Source organism: Jaculus jaculus, chromosome 16 (assembly GCF_020740685.1).
Source record: "Jaculus jaculus isolate mJacJac1 chromosome 16, mJacJac1.mat.Y.cur, whole genome shotgun sequence".
Lineage (NCBI taxonomy): Eukaryota > Metazoa > Chordata > Mammalia > Rodentia > Dipodidae > Jaculus > Jaculus jaculus.
In genome coordinates, this window is record NC_059117.1 from 57,494,751 (window position 1) to 57,514,736 (window position 19,986).

General features: G+C 45.2%; 1 protein-coding gene across 1 annotated transcript in view; it reads right to left on the reverse strand.

Moving 5' to 3' along the window:
• Window positions 1–246: 246 nt before the first annotated feature.
• Oxnad1 (oxidoreductase NAD binding domain containing 1) overlaps window positions 247–19,986 on the reverse strand; it is a 37,973-nt gene continuing 18,233 nt past the window's right edge. The window contains exons 5-9 of the mRNA XM_045135849.1: window positions 18,982–19,088; window positions 11,333–11,474; window positions 2,876–3,118; window positions 1,347–1,455; window positions 247–768 (exon numbers count right to left, since the gene is read on the reverse strand). Of these exons, the coding sequence (XP_044991784.1) occupies window positions 614–768; window positions 1,347–1,455; window positions 2,876–3,118; window positions 11,333–11,474; window positions 18,982–19,088 (756 nt within the window). The 3' untranslated portion in view covers window positions 247–613. The remainder of the gene's footprint in view (window positions 769–1,346; window positions 1,456–2,875; window positions 3,119–11,332; window positions 11,475–18,981; window positions 19,089–19,986) is intronic.

Sequence of the window (19,986 nt, forward strand, 5' to 3'; positions counted from 1 at the left end):
AAAAAATTTAAAAAAAAGAATGTATTTAAATTATAAGTTCTGGATTGGGAAGATGGCTCAACAGTTAAAGGCACTTGCTTGCAAAGCCTGCTGGCCAGGGTTCAATTCCTCTTTACTCATGTAAACCCAGATGCACAAAGTGGTGCATGTGTCTAGAGTTCATCTGCAGTGGTAGGAGACCCTGGTGCACCCACACTAACACATTCTCACTCTCTCTGAAATAAATAGTTCACTAAACACAAAATATAAGAATTTCTGTTAAATAATTTAATGATGATCTGTCGGTCACTCCCCTCCTCCATATTTTCCTATAATTAAATGTAAGCACATACTTCTTTTTCCTGTAAGGGCAACAGAAAAATCTATATTAACCAATTTGTGGTATAGCATGAGATAATTCAATAGCTATTAATGAAAGAAAATCAATATTGTAAAAAATGGCTTGATCAGGGAGGCCTGTACAGGAGTTTATGATGCAAGTCTGCTGACGGCTTCTCCTGGCATCCTCTGGTTTAGGTCACAGCCTCAAACACAAGGCAGCTCAAGTGGAGATGAGACACTTCCTCCTTCCCTGGAGAGAACCTCGGGGTTCTTCTGTGTCTGCTCCCACTCCCTACCACCATTTCTCATAGCAAATGTGCTCTCTGGGAATGTGGCTATTTTCCAGTTGCTTGGAGAAAAAGTCCGTCATTGGAGGTGGGCCACAAATATAGAACAAAGTCTCTCTTGAAATGTGATCTCGTATCTCCTTCTCTGTTATTCTTCCTTCTACCGAAACAAAAATGACAAAAACTCAAAACAGAATAAACAACAGATTAAGCCAGACATGACTGCATCATGCAGCACACTAGGACTAAGCACACCTCAGCAGCGGTGCACGTCTGTGGTCCTGCAAGCTCGGAGCCTCTGCGGCCTCCAAGGCCGATGGCAAGCTGAGTGGAGGCTCACCACCTGCACCTGAGAGAGGCCCGGCCAGCTTACTGGCTTTTGCTTGAGATGCAAAACTGCCCTCAGCAAAGTCAACAGGTTGTTTCTATACAATCCTTCCAAACAGGGAGAACCATGAGTAATTTCAATGACCATTAATGGCAAATGGAAACAATTTGGCCAAGGCAGGAATACAATTTTTTTTTTGTCTGCACACTAAAGTGATGACGCTGAGGCCTACTAAAAACTGTGAAAAAATAAAATTTTAATATGGCAGCAGTACAGAGTAAGTCAGTCCAACTAAACGACCCCACGATGATTCATCTCAGCTCTCCTGGGAGTGGCATCCCAACAAGGAAACATGAAAGCTGTCTGTTCAGTAACTGCATGGACAGTCAGACTCTCTTCTGGGGACTCACCCGTGAGGTATGGCTTGAGTTCCGCACTGACTTCTGTAGTCTGCTTTGTAACATGGAAACTGCATGCAATCTTCTCAGGAAATTCGTTTACTATATCGAGGATATTTTTCTGGAATGTTAAACATATTGGTCACAGTACAATTAAAAAAAACCAAAACAGATGTGCAAAAGCGCCAGTGTGGAAGCTCAGCCCCATTCTGCACATGACCGCCGCTCTGCTCCCTCCCTCCCTCCCTCTCTCTTTCTCTCTCTCTCTGTCTCTTTCTCTCTCTCTACTCATTGTTCAAAGCCTTGCAGGCCTTGGGGCACAGAGGGCAGCCTGCCTTTAACTGAAATCTGAATATGCTAACAAGCACATTACCAGCTCCTGGAGTTTTCTTTTCCCTTTTTCTCAAGCACTGGCAATTAAGCAGCAGTTTTACTGACCACAGCTGTGTTTTAACTGTTTCCGTCCTTTTGTTCATTCCCACGGCTACTACGAGGCAGTGGTGCGAGAAAGTCGTCTTCACTGGATGTACTCAGAGATGGGGACTTCCAGATTACCCGTGCTCACCGACCCCTACAACAACCTGAGCCCATCTGCAGCTCTCATGTAGCCAAGGCTGGCCCTGAACTCCTGCCTTAGCCTCTCAAGCGCCTGACCCTGGTGGCTTTTCAGTGCAATCAGTCTATTAACCTCTGGATTCTATCCTACCAAGACCCATCTCATTCTGTCACTGGTCTGGGATGGTCCTCAACACTAGCAGTTTTAAAGGTCCTGGGTGAGAGGTGCTAATTCTCTCCTGATTAAGCCTGGTCAAGCACTTTGGGTGAACCTTTGCACCGGCAGAAGAAATATCCTCCCTCCCTTTTCATTGGCATATATTCACCGTGCAGAGTGGCGGGTTTCAGCAAGACATTTTCACAGAAGTACATCATATTCACCCCCAACCTGCATTCTCCCCTCTTCGTCTCATTATCCTGGGTCATTTCCCAGTCTCACTTGTACTTTCATCTCCTTTGTAAATATATGATTTAAAAAATTTTTTTGTGTGTATGTGTGGTATAGTGTGTACAGATGCGCACACCCATGCACGTGTGAGGAGCCCAGGAGAATGTTGGGTGCCGCCCCGCCATCACTCTCTGAGTGCTTCCTTGCGACTGAGCCCCTCACTGATTGCAGGACTTGTGTTTCACGAGCCCCAGCGCTTCTGCACTCTCTGCACCCCAACAGAACTGGGGTCACAGATGCGCATGGCCGCAACCAGCTGTTTCTGTGGGGCTGGGGAACGAACTCAGGGAGTGTCGGGCCCCTTCAGGCCTTCACGCTCGCCTAGGAAGTGCCGTTAGTGTGCAGCCATCTGCCCAGTGCCGGCGTGTGTGTTTTTAAATGAGTAATATCAGTAATAAAGCTCCACTGAGGTCTGTTCATACACTTTGTTTTGGTTGATCCTGTCCCTACCCGACTTGTACCCTTCTGCCCCAGTGGCTAGTCCACAGGATGCTTATGAGCAATTAGGACCACAGACAAGCTTGCGTAGAGCGCCCACCTTGAACAGGAGCTCGCGGGTATCCTTCGCGCTGTAGAACAGCTGGACCGTTCCTACCGCGTCCCCGCGTCCTTCCAGCGCGCGCGCTCGGTGCAGGTCCGCCCAGTGCCGCAGGATGGAGAGCAGGGGGTTAATCCCAACCCCTCCGGCAATCAGCACGAGGTTCCGACGGGTGTCCGTGGGCTGGGGGTCGAAGAAGAACTCTCCGCCCACTCTCACAGCCACTTCAGAGTCAAGTGTACACTGAGGCAGGAGAGAAAAGATGCGTTAGACCGAGCACTCCACTTTAATCAGAACCAGCTGGGGCGGCCAAACTGCTTGTGCTTAGCTACCCCCCCCACTAGTCCATTCTGTGGGGGCCACTCCAGGGCCGAGAAGGTGACGGACTCAGGCGGGGACCCACTCTGGACATGGGAGACGAGACTGCCGTGGGCTTCGAGCTGAGCAGGGTGAGGCCCCGGGGCTTCATCCTTTCCCGGCAGAGCTGGGCACGGCGCCGCGGGCTCGGGCCAGCACTGCGGTGCGGCTGGGCTCCGCTCACTTCTTTCTGGGGCGCGCAGGCCTGAGTCTCCCTAGCCAGTCTTGGTGAGCTTGCTTCCACCACAGCTCCCATCAGAGGTGAAGACACTGATTCCCACTGGGACAGCACGGCCTCTGGCAGGGTTTTCTGGAAACTTGTGGCAACGTTTCGTTGTTTAATTGTCACAGTGATTTGGGGAAAACCAAAGTGGCATCCAGAGATATTAGACATCCTATAAAATTGGTCATCATGATGGCTGATGGCTCAAACTGCAGGAATTTTGTGAGCCACTATCTGCTGGTGCGCAGCCACTGACTGTTACTAAAATTTAGGACACAGAAATAGCAAATAGTACAATTTTTTCTTTTTATTGAGTGTGCATGTACAGAGTTCACGTGTGTGGGCACAGGTGTGTGCAGGAGGTACATAAGTGTGTGGGGGGGAGTGTCTCATGCCATTCCTGCAGCACACAGGGCTGCTGGAGTGACTTCTGACCGGCCCATGTGTGTCACTCCCGTGAAGGCTGCTCCGCAATGATCTGAGACCAGGGCTAACTCTTTTAGTCAAGCGTCTTTGTTGCCGTAAAAACTGCCGAGAGAACAACTTCAAAGGAGCAAAGATTTATTTTACAGGTTTTACTTCATGGCTGGCCGGCTCCATTGTTTCTGGGCCTTGGTGAGGCAGAACATGATGACAGGAGATCTGTGCACCTCACGTGGCCAGCAAGCGGAGGGGGAATGCCTGTGATAGCGGGTTTTCTCCTCTTCCCCCTTATCCCATCGAGGCGCCCAGCCTACAAGATGGTCCTGCCCACCAGCACTTCTGCCCTTAGTTAACCCTCTCTGGAAATGCCCTGACAGAATGAATATCCCTAGGGGCTAAGCCTTACTAACATCCCTGTTTCTCCATCCAGTGGGGTTGAAAGTCAAGGTTAACCAGGACACTGATGCATAGAAACAAACCTAAAGGTATTTCAGCACAGATCTAATTTGGTCTGCCGTTTTTAGAATGTAACAACTGTGTGGATGGAGCTTGGTTGTAGTCAGAACTTTTCCAAGCGTGCTCACTGTTCTGAGAAATCACATCCCAGGTAGTGACAGTTTAATTCTATTTTATAGTTTTGATAGGCCCAAACTTTTACATATGTGATTTTTTTTAACTTTAAATTTATTTATTTATATGGGGGGGGGGGAGAATGAATGGGCACATCAAGGCCTCTAGCCACTGCAAATGAACTCCAGATACATGTGCTGTCTTGTGCATCTGGCTTACGTGGGTACTGGGGAATTGAACCTGGGTCCTTTGGCTTTACAGGCAAGTGCCTTAACTGCTAAGCCATCTCTTCAGCCCTATTTATTATAATTCATGCTTTCTCCTCTGTATTGTAGTTAGAGAACTATGGTTTTTGGATTCATGTGTTTATCACATTGATTATGAATTTTATTTCAGAAAAGTGGAGGTACTGAATCTGATGCTGTTTCTCATTTGGAGTGTGATTTACGAGTTAAAACATTGAAATTTAGACACAGTCCCAAGGCAATCCAGTAAGTCTTTAGCTTTGCTAAATCTCTGCTGCCACCCCTAGAAACAGGCCACTGCACCAGGGGCGCACAGGGACCATCCCAGGGGTCAGGCTCTATGAGAGCGCAGGCTGGCTACTGCCATTCTCATGGGAGGAACAGTCCTGGGTGTGCCTGCTTCCTTCTTTCCCGTCTCTAAACACGAAATCCAGGAATAAAGACACTTGTATTACAAGCAGTTTTGTCCCATTACATGTTCCTGGCATAAATCACGTTACTGAGTGCCATCCTTATAAGTAATAACATTTCACCTACTTTTGGAGGATCAAACCCTAGGCATTCAAACCCTGGCACCTCATATGCCAGGTAAGAAGAAAATACTTCTAGGCAGGAATTTAATTTGATGTTTCACAACTTAGAGATGACTAATCTAAAGGAATCTAAGACAAAAATGAAAACTACTTGAATTCACAAAATAGGTCCCTTTTAGTAAAGAACTGTTGAAGAATGGAAATCCTTTCCTGGGGTAAAAACACCTGAACCTGACTTTTTAAATACATAGGAAAGTGTTAAACGAATGATAATGTGTTGTCACTTTGTCAGAAGAAATTAGCAGCAAGGTAACTTAACTCTAGGCATGGCTGCATTGGCTACAGTGCTTGATTTCCAAGTCCAGGAAACAGAGTTCAAGCTGCAATAATCCTGTCCCTCTCCTGCCTACACACCTCTGTCTAGTCATAAGACCCGGGAGCATGAGAGACTCAGAAATGAGAGAAATCCTGTTCTCCAGCAGCCATTTTCAGTGTTCAGTAATGACAACAAAGAAAGCCATTAGATTATTATTTTGAAAAACTTGAGTACATATGTTCAACACTCTAGTCAGCAAGAACATGTGCCTCAGGGAAGAACACGGCCCAAGAAGCCTGACTTTCCCTTGGCGACAAAATAATCTCCAGTAGGTCTGTCTTCTAATTTGCAGCATCTGGTAAGAATCAAAGCACCTTTGTCTTTTGTTGCTCAATAAAACCTGCTGGGGCCGCATGAATGCAAGTGGAGGCATGGCGCACTGAACATGTAAGCAAGTAAAAGGACATCCCTTCGATCATACAGCACTGTACTGAATTTGAGTATAGATTTTCCACCGTGAAATAAACAACCTTTCCACCGCAACTGGAGCTGAACACACAATAACTGCCCAGAACCCTTTACCCTGCCAAGAGCTTGAGCCAAAGCCCATAAAATAAAGGAAGACGTTTATGGCATTTTTTCCTGTGTCTCAACAGAGCAGCCTGCTGCCACCCAGACACTCACGTGCCTCCATTGTCCACCCTAATAGCTTAATAAGACGAATCCTCAGGAGGAAACCAGCCACCTGAAAATCAGGAAGGCTGGGAGCAGTTCCCACTGGGCAGACTGGGGCAGGCAGCTGGTTGGCATGTGCGCTCAGGCAGTGCCACTCAAAGGTTTTCCACAGCCTCCAAGAACGAGCTCCTTCACTGAAATGCCAATGAGGCATGAAACCAGGCAGGGAACTGTGGATGGAGAGCAGGCCACGTGGGAGGGAGGCTGAGGACAACTGCAGGGAGGGGAGGCGGCACCAGCAAACGGGATAGCCGCGCTCACTTTAAATCTATCTTGAAGATTCAGAGAGCAGCTCAGAGGAGGTGATGGGTTAAAATATACATAGAGGCTGGGTGTGGTGGCTCACGCCTTTAATCCCAACACTCGAGGTAGAGGTAGGAGGATCACTGTGAGTTCAAGGCCAGCCTGAGACTACATAGGAAATTCCAGGTCAGCCTGGACTAGGCTGAGACCCTACCTAGAGCCCCCCAACAAAAAATCTACATAGAATTAAAAAAGAATGAGGCATGTGAGGTCACACTGGAGGAGATGCAGAAGGGGACAGGTTCAAAACATGCTGGCAATCATTTACAATGGAGATGTTAAGAATGGTAACCACCTGGGCTTATCCTGAGTGGACACAGCTTGACATTCGGGAGAACATTACCACAATAAGAGTTTAAATTTGTTTGTTTGTTTTTTCTAGGTAGGATCTTGCTCTAGCCCAGGTTAACCTGGAATTCAATACACAGTCTCAGGCTGGCCACGAACTCAAAGTGATTCTCCTACCTTTGCCTCCTGAGTGCTAGGATTAAAGGCATGTGCTATAATGCCTGGCACTTTTAAGATTCATACAGTAAAACTTCTTTTTCCTTTTGGTGCAAAGGTCTTATGATTTTAACAGATGACAGACAGTAGCTAGAGATCAACACAATTACCATCAAAATCAAAATACATGTTTCATGGCCCCCTCCCCAAGCCCTCACAGCCTGGCCGTCTCCAACTCATCTTCAAGCTCTGATTTGTTTCCCAGTGTTTTTGTCTTCCAGAATGTGATGTGAATGGACTATACACAGGGTTTTGCGGAGACTGGCTTCTTTTACTCAGCATAATGTCTTTGCAGTTCACCCATTTTCATTGCTGATGCCAATCTATCCATCTACTTACTGGAGACCTGTGGGTTGTTTCTGGTGTTTGAGACTGAGGTACAGGGTTGCTGTAGACATTGCTAGAGGGTCTATATATGAACATAGCTCCCATTTCTCTTGAATAACACTCAAGAGGGGTGTTACTGCGTCAGGTGGTAAGAATGTGGTTGGCTTGACACAAAGAACAACTGTACCGCTGTCATTCCTGTCAGAGCCCCAGTTGCTCTACAGCCTCCCCAGCACAGGCATGGCACGTGTTCCCATTTAGTCCTCCGAGGCAGAAGGACAATGTACCATCCCACTACCTGCATAGCCACAGTGGTTATTAATGACAGACAAGTTCTCAGTATTACAATCTTTACTCCTTTATAGCAAAGGGTCTGTCTAAACTTTGCCCATTCTTCAAAATTATGCTGCGCAACTTCTTTTTGTTGACTCTTAAGAGCTCTTTGTATATTCTGAATACAAACCTTTACTTGGATATCTGATTTGGAAATATTTTTTCCTAGTCTATACATTATCTTTTAATTGTGTTTACTGTCTTTTGAAGAGAAAGTTTTAATACTGGTTAGCTGTTCTGCATCTTTTTTTCTTTTATAGTTTTTTTTTTTTTTTTTCCAAGGCAGAATCTCATTCTAGCCTAAGCTGACTCTCTCTGTAGCTTATACTGGCCTTGAATTCAGTGATCCTCTTACTTCTGCCTCCCAAGTGTTAGGACTAAAGGTGTGCACCACCACACACCCATCCTTTTGTATTTCCTTTTTTTTTTTTTTGAGGTAGTGTTGACCTAATTCACTATGTAGTGTCAGGCTGGCCTTGAATTCATACTGATCCTCCTACCTCAGCCTCCCAAGTGCTGGGATTAAAGGCATGTGGCACCATGTGTGCTGTAGTCCTTTCTGATGCCCTCTTACTGCAATTAGCTCCTCATTGATAGGGAAGAGTGTCCAGCCAGACATAGCTTATGGGAGGAAGGAGTTTATTTCAGGCCTACAAATTTCAAGGGAATACCATCAATGGCAGAAGAGCTGGCTCATTTCCATAGATCCAAGCAGAGAGACACCATCAAACAGACAGGCACAAACAGCCAGAGCTCAAAACAACCCAAAGAACAACAACAACAACAAAACCCCCCTGCTCTCCACATACTTTAGGGATTGACTCCAAGGTCTGCCCCCATACACAACTTAGGACTGGGTTCCAAAATTTGTCCCCAGTGACACACCCCCTGTAGGAGGGATCTGTACGCCAGGGGCTTATGCTATAAACTCAATTTTAATAAAACATCTGAGATGATGGAGCCATTACATTCAAACTATCACACATGTATAAGAGCTGTCTATCCTCAAGTTCCAAATACTTCCTAAGTTTTCTTCTAGAATTTTCATAGTTTCATGCTTCACTTTTTCTTTTTTAAATTTTTTATTTTTGGAGGTAGGATTTCATTCTAGCTCAGGCTGATCTGGAATTCACTATGGAGTCTCAGGGTGGCCTAGAATTCAATGGCAATCCTCCTATCTCTGCCTTCCGAGTACTGGGATTAAAGGTGTGTACCACCATACCTGGCTTCATGTTTCACCTTTTGATCTATAACCCATTTTAATTTTAAATATAAAGCATGAGATTTAGGTTTTTTGTTTTATGTAAATATAATTGTTCCAGCACTATTTTGTTGAAAAAGCTATCATTTCTCCACTATCTTTTTTTTAAAGAAACATTTTATTTATTTATGAGAGAGAGAAAGAGGAGGGGGGGGAGAATAGGCACATCAGAGCCTCTAGCTGCTGCGAATGAACTCCAAACCATGTTAAGGAGAATGTTCTGTTATTCTGGGTCTCCATAACACTGTATGCCTTTGATTTCTTGTACATGATTATAATATGAACTGTGATCATTTTTAGGGATCAACCATTTAATGAAAGCTGGTCCTATATGGGGATGGACTAAAAAAGTATCCTAAGCTGGCTCATTTCCATAGCATAAAAGTGCTCTTCTGTTACAAGGACATGTTACTTCCTACAAATGGTTTCTCTGTGATTCTTTGTTGGCCCCTCTCCTGATGGAACCAAAATGCAGCCTGGTTTCCAAACTGTGTTTTGTGAGAAAGTACTACATGTCCCGCCTCTCACCTTTGTGTTCTTGTCGGTGCTCTGTTGAGATCTGCTGTTGGTGGCCTCTCTCCTATGCTTATTCCCATATCGCTCTTCCACCCTCACACAGCAATTCTCTGCATCCCTAGAAATAGACTAGAGCTGGGCTAATGACCTGACTTCAAAGTCCCAGCACCACTCAAGTGCTGAGCATGGTGATGTACATGTAATCCCAGCGCTTGGGGGCGGGGATGGAGACAAGAGGATCCCTAGCTGGCCACAAAGTGTAGCTGAATTGGTGAGTAGTTCATTATGAGACCCCTTCTCAAAAAACAAAGTGGGAAGTGACTGAAGAAGATGGCTGATGCCAACTTCTGGCCTACACACAGACACACACCCCACATAATGTTCATTCAAACCAACACACACAGATGCACACCACCTATGCCAACTATATACATATACTATGTGTGTGTATGCATGTGTGTGTATGTGTATCAGAGTGTGTTTCTAAGTTTTCTGAGAATAAAATTTTTGTTTTCTTCTGCTGACTGTCAGTGATTTCCAAGAAAAAAGTGGGACAATACTGAGGTTTTTTTTTTTTTTTTTTTTTTTGGTTTTTCGAGGTAGGGTCTCACTCTAGCCCAGGCTGACCTGGAATTCACTATGGAGTCCCAGGGTGGCCTCGAACTCACGGCAATCCTCCTACCTCTGCCTCCTGAGTGCTAGGATTAAAGGCGTGTGCCACAATGCCCGGCAATGCTGAGTTTTGAAGCTATGCTTGTATGGTTTATCTCTTTTTGGTAAAGGAGATGAGAAAACACCTGGACCAGGACTGAGGCTGTTGGTAAACACAGAAACCACATTCTAGTAATGAAGTGGGTGGCAATGGCAAGAGAAGGGCCAAAAACTAAGATGAGTCAATGACTCACTTTGTTATTGAGTTCTAGCAGGTAATGACAGGCAGCTTACATAGCACTCATGTTGAGCCTGTGGTATAGTACAAGTCACAAGCCATAGTAAAAGAGAGCTTCCCTCTAGGAATCCTGTGTGAAGAGTCCTCTGGAGACTGGGGCAGAGTATCATGGAATCACCTTTGGGCATCCACACTGTTCTAAAATCAGAAACCACATCCCCTCCAAATCTGGGTAGAATAATGTCCTTTATAGTTCTAGTTAAATACACATTTAAATAAATACATTTACTATTTATATGGTAGAGCCAATTTTCAAAACCTTACATAAAATTTTTAGTACAAACAGAATATTTTCAGGTGAACCATTTTTGTTTTGTTTTTTTCCAAGGTAGGATCTTGCTCTATCCTAGGTTCACTTGGGACTTGATCTGTAGTCCCAGGCTGGCCTCAAGCTCACAGCAATCCTCCTGCCTCTGCCTCCCAAGTGCTGTGATTACAGGTGTGCACCACCATGCCCAGTTCTGAATCATTCTTTTTTAAAATTTATTTTTATTTGTATTTATTTATTTGAGAATGACAGAGAAAGAAAGAGGCAGTTACAGAGAGAGAATGGGCACGCCAGGGCCTCCAGCCACTGCAAATGAACTCCAAACGGGTGCACCCCCTTGTGCATCTGGCTAACGTGGGTCCTGGGGAATCGAGCCTTGAACTGGGGTCCGTAGGCTTCATAGGCAAGCATTTAACCACTAAGCCATCTCTCCAGCCCCTGAATCATTCTTAATGTATCAAAAAGGTTGTTTCTCTGCCCTGTTTCATACCCTGCAACTCAATACCATTTTTTTTTCTGGTGGATTAAGTAATATGAATATAAATTTTGTGGGAGGCAGATATGCCCAGATTTCTGGTTTTGGAAGTTGCTCACCTTATTGTGAATCCAGAGTGCAGGAGGGTGGTTTGTATATTTCACTGCCAATTCTATAATTCTCTCTTGTTCTAGCAGTCTGGGACTGGAGCATATTGAAAACCCACCAACCACTGAGACTCCTGGGATAAAAAAATCAACCCTAAAAGGAAAGGCAAATGAATAATTATTGTTAAAGTAATTTTAAAAGTTAAGAGTATGCAACAAGATAAACAAAGCTGCTATGAATTTCATTACACTAAGAAAAAGATAAATTACTAAAATAAAGATGGGACCATCATTACCACATTACACAAACAAAAAGAATTATATAGGAATTTTATCAATAACTGTATGCCAAATTTAATTTAGATGCATCATACATAGTACTTAAAAAGATATAAAATACCAAGAATGAGCTGGGCGTGGTGGCACGTGCCTTTAATCCCAGCACTTGGGAGGCAGAGGTAGGAGGATCGCCATGAGTTCAAGGCCACCCTGAGACTACAGAGTTAATTCCAGGTCAGCCTGGACCAGAGTGAGACCCTACCTCAAAAAACCAAAAAAAAAAAAAAAACCACCCAAGAATGGCACAACAGGAAACAAAAAATCTGAGCTGACCTATATGAGTCAAATTGGTAATTTTGAAACACCCACAAAGAACAATGAAATGTTACCATTGGTAAATTTTACCACACACTTAAAGTAGAACTAATACCAATTCTCCACAGATTCCTCCAAAAACAGAACAGATCACTTTACAACTTACTCTAAGAAGCTGGTGGCACCCCAATACCAAAATCAAAAACACCAAAAGAAAACTACAGACTGACTGATATTCCTTCCAATCAAGCCACAAAGATGAAAAGAAAAGACATAAAATACAGCACCCATTTATCATAAAATACTCAAGAAACCAGGAATAAATGACAACTTCCTCAACCCAGGAAGCGCACGTACAAAAGGCCCAGAGCTACCATCATAGCTCACGGTGCAACAGGGACAAGGCCGTATGCCCGCTCCTACCCTTCCCATTCAACGTCATACTAGAGGGCCAGTGAAGGAAAGTGAGCAAGAGAATGAAATGAAAGATTCAGATTGGACAGAGGAAGCTGGTGGCACAATTTCATTCACAGAAAACTCAAAGGAATTCACTGAAAAGAGAGTAGAACTAGTAACTTCTTTCAGAAAAGGATAGAGAAATAGCTAATAAAGCTCATGAGTGTCCAACATATTCATTACTAGGGAACTGTGGATCAATTCTACAATTATTATCACTAACCATCCACTTTGTGCATCCGGCTTTATGCAGGTACTGGGGAATCAAATCCAGGCCATCGGGCTTGGCCAGCAAGCATCTTGAACCACTGAGTCACCTCCCAAGCCCATCACTACACATCCAGAAGGAAAGTATAATGAAAGCATGAGCAATATCAAGTGTGAGGGTTTGGAGAAACTAAAAGACATGTGAAAAGGTGCAGCCACTTCAGGAAGCACTTTGGCAGCATGTGGAAGTATTTCAGAGTTACTGCCACTTTCTTTTCTTTCTTTCTTTTCCCCCCTTTTTCTAGTGGTGGCAGAGACTGAACTGGGGCCGAGTGTGCACTAGGAAAGCAACGGTCTCTAAGCTGCAAGTCCCACCCCACTCCTACATTTACATCCACCAGAAATGAAAACATGTCTGCAAAACCTTGAATGCAAACGTTCATAGCAACATTATTCATAACAATTCAAAAATGGAAACAAACATGGGCTGGAGGGATGGCTTAGTGGTTAAGGCGCTTGCTTGCAAAGCCTAGGGACCCAGGTTCGCTTCCCCAATACCCACATAAGCCAGACGCACAGGTGGAACATGAATCTAGAGTTCATCTGCAGTGGCTAGAGGCCCCGGTGCGCCCATTCTCTCTGCCTCTTTCTCTCTCGCTCTTAAATAAAGTAAAAACAATTTTAAAAAGTGAAGCAATCTTAATGTCTATTAACTGATTAAACAACAACTCATGATATATGCTACAATACAGACAGACCCTGAGGTCATGTCAAGTGAAAGAAACAACAAAAAAGACCATGTGTTTTATGATTCCATTTATATTAAGTGTCCAGAAGAGGCAAATCCACAGAGACAGAAAGTAGAGTGACAGTTGTCTGTGGGAAAGGGATAGAGAATGGTACAGGGAGTCTGTGGGATGATGAAAATGCTGTAAAGATGGGTTATGTTGCTGGCCTCACAACTAACTGTGAGGTACACACTTTAAGTCTATGAATTTTATATGCAAATTATGTTTTAATACAATAATTTAAGTACAAAAAAGGTAATTAAAACAACAACAACAAACTTCTTTCAATGGTTTTGCCAGGCTTAGGCAGGCTTGCATGGCCTTAGCTCTGAAAGCCTAAGGTTCCTTCTTTTCTTCTAACAAACTCTTAGAGTCGTGAACTCTCATGAATTCCAAACCTCCAACAACAATTCTACACTGCAGAAATTTTGGTGAGAATTATAAGAAATGCAACCAAAGGGCTGGAGAGATGACTCAGCAGCTAGAGGTGCTTTTATGCAAAGCCTTAAGGCTCAAATTCAATTCCCTAGTACTCATGTAGAGCCAAATGCACGAAGTGGTGCATGCATCTGGAGTTTGTTTGCAGTGGCAAGAGGCCCTAGTGTGCCCATTCTCTCTCTCTTTCTCAAAAAAAAAAAAAAAATATATATATATATATATATATATATATATATATACATACATACATATACACACACATATATGGTTTTGTTTTTCAAGGTAGGGTCTCACTCTAGCTCAGGCTGACTTGGAATTCACTATATAGTCTCAGGATGGCCTCAAACTAACGGCCATCCTTCTATCTCTGCCTCCCGAGTTCTGAGATTAAAGGCGTGCACCACCATGCATGGCCTCAAATAAATACATATTTTAAAACAGAAGAAATGCAAAACACTTGTTTACATACCAAGAAAAAAGAATTACTAGAACCTGGCACCACAAGAAAGTCTCATCCCTATAGACACCAGAAATGTAAAACATCCACCATAGGTGTTTTTCTGCCGTTAAAGAGCAGAAACTATTTGTCCCCAGTGGTTTTCCAACAGGCAAGCATACCTGGAAAGCACATGATGCTTGCTACTGCTCTGAAGTATGACCTTAAATATAGTCCTCTAAACCACAGCAGTAAATGTCTGATCATTTTTTACAGTCTTAACACCAGCTTAGGGGGCTGTGGATTAGCTCAGCTGGTAGAGAATTCCTTAGCACGCATGAAGCATGGGTTTATTTCCAGCACCACAGAGATTGGGTGATCCTAACACTCAGGAGGTAAAGGTAGGAGAATTCAAGTTCAAGGTCATCTTTGGTCAGTATGGGTTCAAGGCCAGCCAGGGATTCAGAGGTATCACACCTTTTGTCATCAAAACAGGATATTGTTGCTGGGCTTGGTGGCACACGCCTTTAATCCAAGCATGCACGCAGGAGGCAGAGGTAGGAGAATTGTCATGAGTTCGAGGCCAGCCTAAGACTAAATAGTGAATTCCAGGCCAGCTTGGGCTAGAGCAAGACCCTACCTTGAAAAACCAAAACCAAAAACAACAACAACAGCAACAAAAAACCAGGATATTGTTATCTGCAAAGTCCATGCTTGCACACTGTGTTAAAAAAAAAACAACTCATAATGTTTTAAGTAAGTTTATGACTTTGTGTTGGGTCACATTCATAGATCTCCTGGGCCACATGCTGCCTGTGTCCAGAGGGCCACAGGGTGGACATGTCTAAATGAGAACCTTCTCAAAAAAATAAATAAATGAGAGCTGGGCAAATGGCTCATCAGTTAAAGGTTTTGCTTGCAAAGCCTGCTGGCCTGAGTTTGATACCCAGGACCCACGTAAAGCCAGATGCACAAAGTGGAACATACACTGGAGTTTGTTTGCAGCAGATAGGGGCCCTGGCATGTTCAACTCACTCTTTCTTCCATGAAAACTTCAACTTCCCTTTAACTTCAGACAAAGTAAAAAAACTTTAAAGTCTAGTTCAAAGATGTTAACACTGCTGCTTTATGCCATTAGTGCGAGGGTCCGTAACCTCTGTTTCCATGCGTGCCAAATGAGAGCTTCGCGTCATCTCCTGAGCTACAGTGCCCTCTGCTGCTTGATGCTGATAAGCCTTCACAGAAGAGTGCAAGGAACCTTTAAGAGAAAAGGATCCTTGATTAAAAGACACAAAAGAATTCAAATTAATATCTTAAATCCTCATTTTACTGAACTTAAGAAGATATGCACAACAGTATTTCACAAGACATCTGTCCAAGAAAGAACTAAGCTTTAAGCACACACTTTCAAGAAAGCACCCTGGGCTGGAGAGCTGGTTTAGGTCAAGCTACTTGCCTGCAAAGCCTAAGGATCCAGGTTTGATTGCCTAGTACCCACATAGGCCAGATGCCCATGGCGGTGCATGCCTCTGGAGATTGTGGTGGCTACAAGCCCTGGTGCACCCATTCTTTCTCTCTCAAATAAATAAATAAAAATTTTAAAAAAAGAATTTAACAAAAAAGGAAGCACCTTCAGCAGGATGTGTGTCCCTAAGGAAGGCACCTCCTTCCTGGATGCGCTCAGAACCAAGGGCAAGGGTGGACTGAGCTACACCTCCATGCCCAACCCTGACTCAGTAGGCAACACTGTCCAGGGAGGCAACCACGGTGCCCAACATGCAATGATCAATGACAGGGTGCTGTGAGGTCGCAAGGCCCTGTGCTACGGCACTCACAGCGCTTACTGTTCACCTGCTTGTGTGAACACCACACACAGCACCTGAGCAGCACCGTGGACTTACGGGAGGGAGCGGGGCAGGGATGTTGCTGATGCCCTGCTTCCTGCCCTCAGGGAACCCACTCAATGGCAGGAAAATTCATAATTCAATTAAAATCTCTGAGAAATTCTGCTCAGAGTGGGGAGCCAGGCAGAGGAAAGAGTAGCTAGTTCTCCTAGAAGTGAGAGAAAAAAGACTCCACAGGGAGAGCGGACTGAAGGACGAGCCAGGGGAGTCGCTGTTTCTATGGGGGGTCACGGGAGTGAGGGCTGGAGCAGGGGACGATGGAAGGTGTACGCAGTTTGAGGCAGCAGCTCTGTCGGGTCTCACTCTTCCATCGGCTTCACTACACACATGCCTCAGCTTTGCTTCCTCTAGTGGCCTGTGCAGCCCTGTGTGGCCCACGCACTGATCCGTGTCACGTGGCCTCCTGCACTCACCCACTGCAACAGTGTCACGTGACCATGTGCACTCATCCACTGCAACCTGGGCCACTGCAACAGACAGAATTGCTTGTCTGCTGGATTGCAGAGGTGTTAATGATCTAACTGGCTTAGTTAAATACTAACAGTCATAGAAACTCAAACCAAACCAGTAAAGCCAACATTAGGCACTGTGCAGAGCACTCTGAGTGTACGGATACTCAGGAAAACGACTGCATCTCTTACAGCATGTGACCACCCAAACCCAGGGAAATACAGAAGCCATTCCAGAGCCAGCAGGGAGAAAGCAAGCCTGTGAGGCAGGCAGTCTCCACAGCATGAGGACCCAGCAGCTTTGCTCCCAGCTCTGCAACCCTCACACAGGGTGATGAGTGCCACGCTGCAACATGAGGACTGTTGGTGGCACCCTTCTCACCCCCAGGGAGGGAGGAAGAATTCTGACTCACCAGGGAGCTAGGTGCTAGGCCTTCCAATGAGGGGAGTCCAAGAGCTTGCCCAGATCACTGCTCACAGGAGAGGGGGGCTCCTCTGTCTGCCCTTCCCGCTAGGCAGGAGTGCTCTTGGGACTGCTTTTCCACTACAGCAACCAGTCCCCCCTGGAGGCCCAGCTCTGGTCTAGGGTGAAGGTGTCTCCCTGGGGGATCTGAACAGAGCATCCATGGTCACGGACAGCAGTCATTTATTTGTCTAGAGCTGGGCCTATAACCTTACCCTAGAGTTCAGCAGGGGTCAGAGGTGGCACCAGTTATTCAGAGATGAAGGCCTTGGCTGAGGCCAGAGCCAAGCTCTGCAGTGCTCCAAGCCTTCACCTCCAGCGGGCAGCCTTGCCCCGCCTCCTCACACTAATCCTCACACTCCTTCCTTCCCTTCCCAAAGGGTCAACAGGCAGCTACAAGCTGCAAGTCTAGGCACACCGGCGGCACAAACCACCCTAACAGAAACAGAACAAAACATCACTACCCTAGGCCCAGCAGCCACTTTATCAATCATTACGTTCAAGTAACTAAGGGAATGAACGCCCAGTGCCATACAGTTGTAGTCAGCAGTACAGGCATAGTCATCTAAAAGGAGAGGACCCGGGAGTGGGAATGAGTGCTGAGCCACACTGCTAACCAGGGAAAGGTCACAGAGATCATGGCTACAGCCTGACCCCTGAAGCCAAAGGCCTTCCCTGGACTGGGAGACAGCTCCTGGCTCTGACTGCTCGCATCCTGAGACTCCCTGTGGGCCCATTTCTACATACATCCCCAGGGCAGCCTGATAAGTAACACTCAAGGCTGAAGGCGCACAGACGATGCTATGCGCAGGGCACACCTCTGCATAAGGAAACACAGAACAGCATCATTACAATTAAAGTTGCCAGTTTCCAAAGTAGTAACTGCTCAACCACTTTTGAAGGGCAAATATATTGCCCACCCCCCAAAAAAACTGCCAAAATACATTTAATATGTATCACAGAACATGTGCAAAGATTGCACTAAATTGCTTCACAAACCTAAATTATTGCAATCAGCATCTTGTTTTCTAGTTCTAAATTCAAAGGCAAACTATCAACACAAGACTGCTAACTCTTGCTATTATCATACTTGCTATTATCACACACCCTCCTTCTAACAAAACCACATTTCCAGATGGACTGCCAAAATTAGTCAAGTGACTCCCAAGAAACACTACCAAGACTGACATGCCAGAAATTCATTTAGAAATGAATGCTTTATTTAAACAACGGACACACACACCCAAACACACCTTTCCTAGGGAAATACAAGTTTCTTTATTGATAATTCCACTGGAATCACAGCTCAGTGAGGCCATTTGGAGGAACAGTGGGACAGCTGGGCTGTTAGCCTGTCAGCATACTGATTAGTCCTCAGAGTCGAATGGGACACATTTAGGATTTGTATGTGATGACAGGGGGTGCTGGGCCTGACTGGGGAATCCAGATAATGGATTAAGCAAAATATTTAAGCTCAACCTAGACAAGGTATGAGTAATACTGGAACTCGCCAGGAGGATGGTTAGACCTGCGATGACATAGCCGTTACTCTCTTCCGGATGCTCTGTATGTCCAGTGTTGGAATACAGATGACTTTTTAGGAACCCAGGACTCCCCAGCAACAATCTCAGACAGACGAGATACATTATAGCAGCATCCTTTCTGGAGAGTGTGAGGAGCAGAGCTGTCGGTTTCCTGGACCAGAGCTTTTAAAACTGGAAATCTGGAGGCAATTTTACACATGACAGAGGTGAGCTTATGATGGCCCATGCTCAAACAGGCTCATCATCAACAAAAGTGACCCAGAATTCCTCTCCCTTGGGAGTAGCATCTAACCACAGTTCTTTCCAGGAAGAAAATTCAATCCCTTTTATCTCATGGCACCTTCTTAAATATACACCCTTGGAAAAAAGAACCACCACTTACCACTGGCCAGCCTTAAAGGAAAAGTCTTCGTCAGCAATGAGCAAGCGGAGGTTCCTCACCGAAGGTGACTCGTCCACCACTCCACACACCTTAGCTGCGGCCACCACCTGAAGCCAAAGGGGTCAGGGCTCCGGTTAGTGCACACAGCCCAAGAGAACCAACAGCTTTCTGGAACTAAGGTTGCCAGGACTCTCAGAGACGTGGGTTTTAAAAATGTCAAACAAGGCAAAGCACATGCTTTCTGGTTCTGCCTACCATTAGGGAAGTCAATCTCAATGATCTCCACTTGGACAAGGCTAATCCTATTCTGCATACAGCACCCTGCTGGTGAGCACCCGTGACAGGCCAGGCACCAAGCTGGGCTTTGAGAGGAGCTCAGGGCTGAGAATCCGTTGGCAACCCTGCTCGGCATTTGAACTGGCAACAACACTAGGCAAAGTGAGGCCCGCTGGTGGGTAAGGCATCCATGACAAGCTAACTAGAAATTCAAAGTAAGCACATGGAATCTTTTTTATTGTTGCTGTTGTTTTTGAAGTAGGGTCTCATTCTAGTTCAGGCTGACCTGCAATTCATGATGTAATCTCAGAGTGGCCTCAAACTCAAGGCGATCCTTCTACTTCTGCCTCCCAAGTGCTGGGATTAAAGGAGTGCACCACCACATGCAGCTGGAATCTTTTATTAGTTCACAAAGTGACTGCATTTGATGACTCCAAAAACAGAGGAACTGGATTTGTACTCATGTGCTTATTATTTCTTTTTCAAATTTATTGTATTTTCCAAAATATAAACAGTTCTTAACCTTCCAACAAGAACTACTCAAAGTCCTTTCCCGAGTGTTTGAGAAGCACTCCTCTGATGTGGAAACTATGCTGAGCTGCGTGACTTGGGGGCAGTTCAGTCAAGTGCCACCCACCTCAGCAGCCTGCAAATGTAAAATGTGTTCACTTCCTTCCTGCATTCCTCCTCTCCTTTGTGCCTCTCTTCCTTCCCAAAACATGGGGCCTG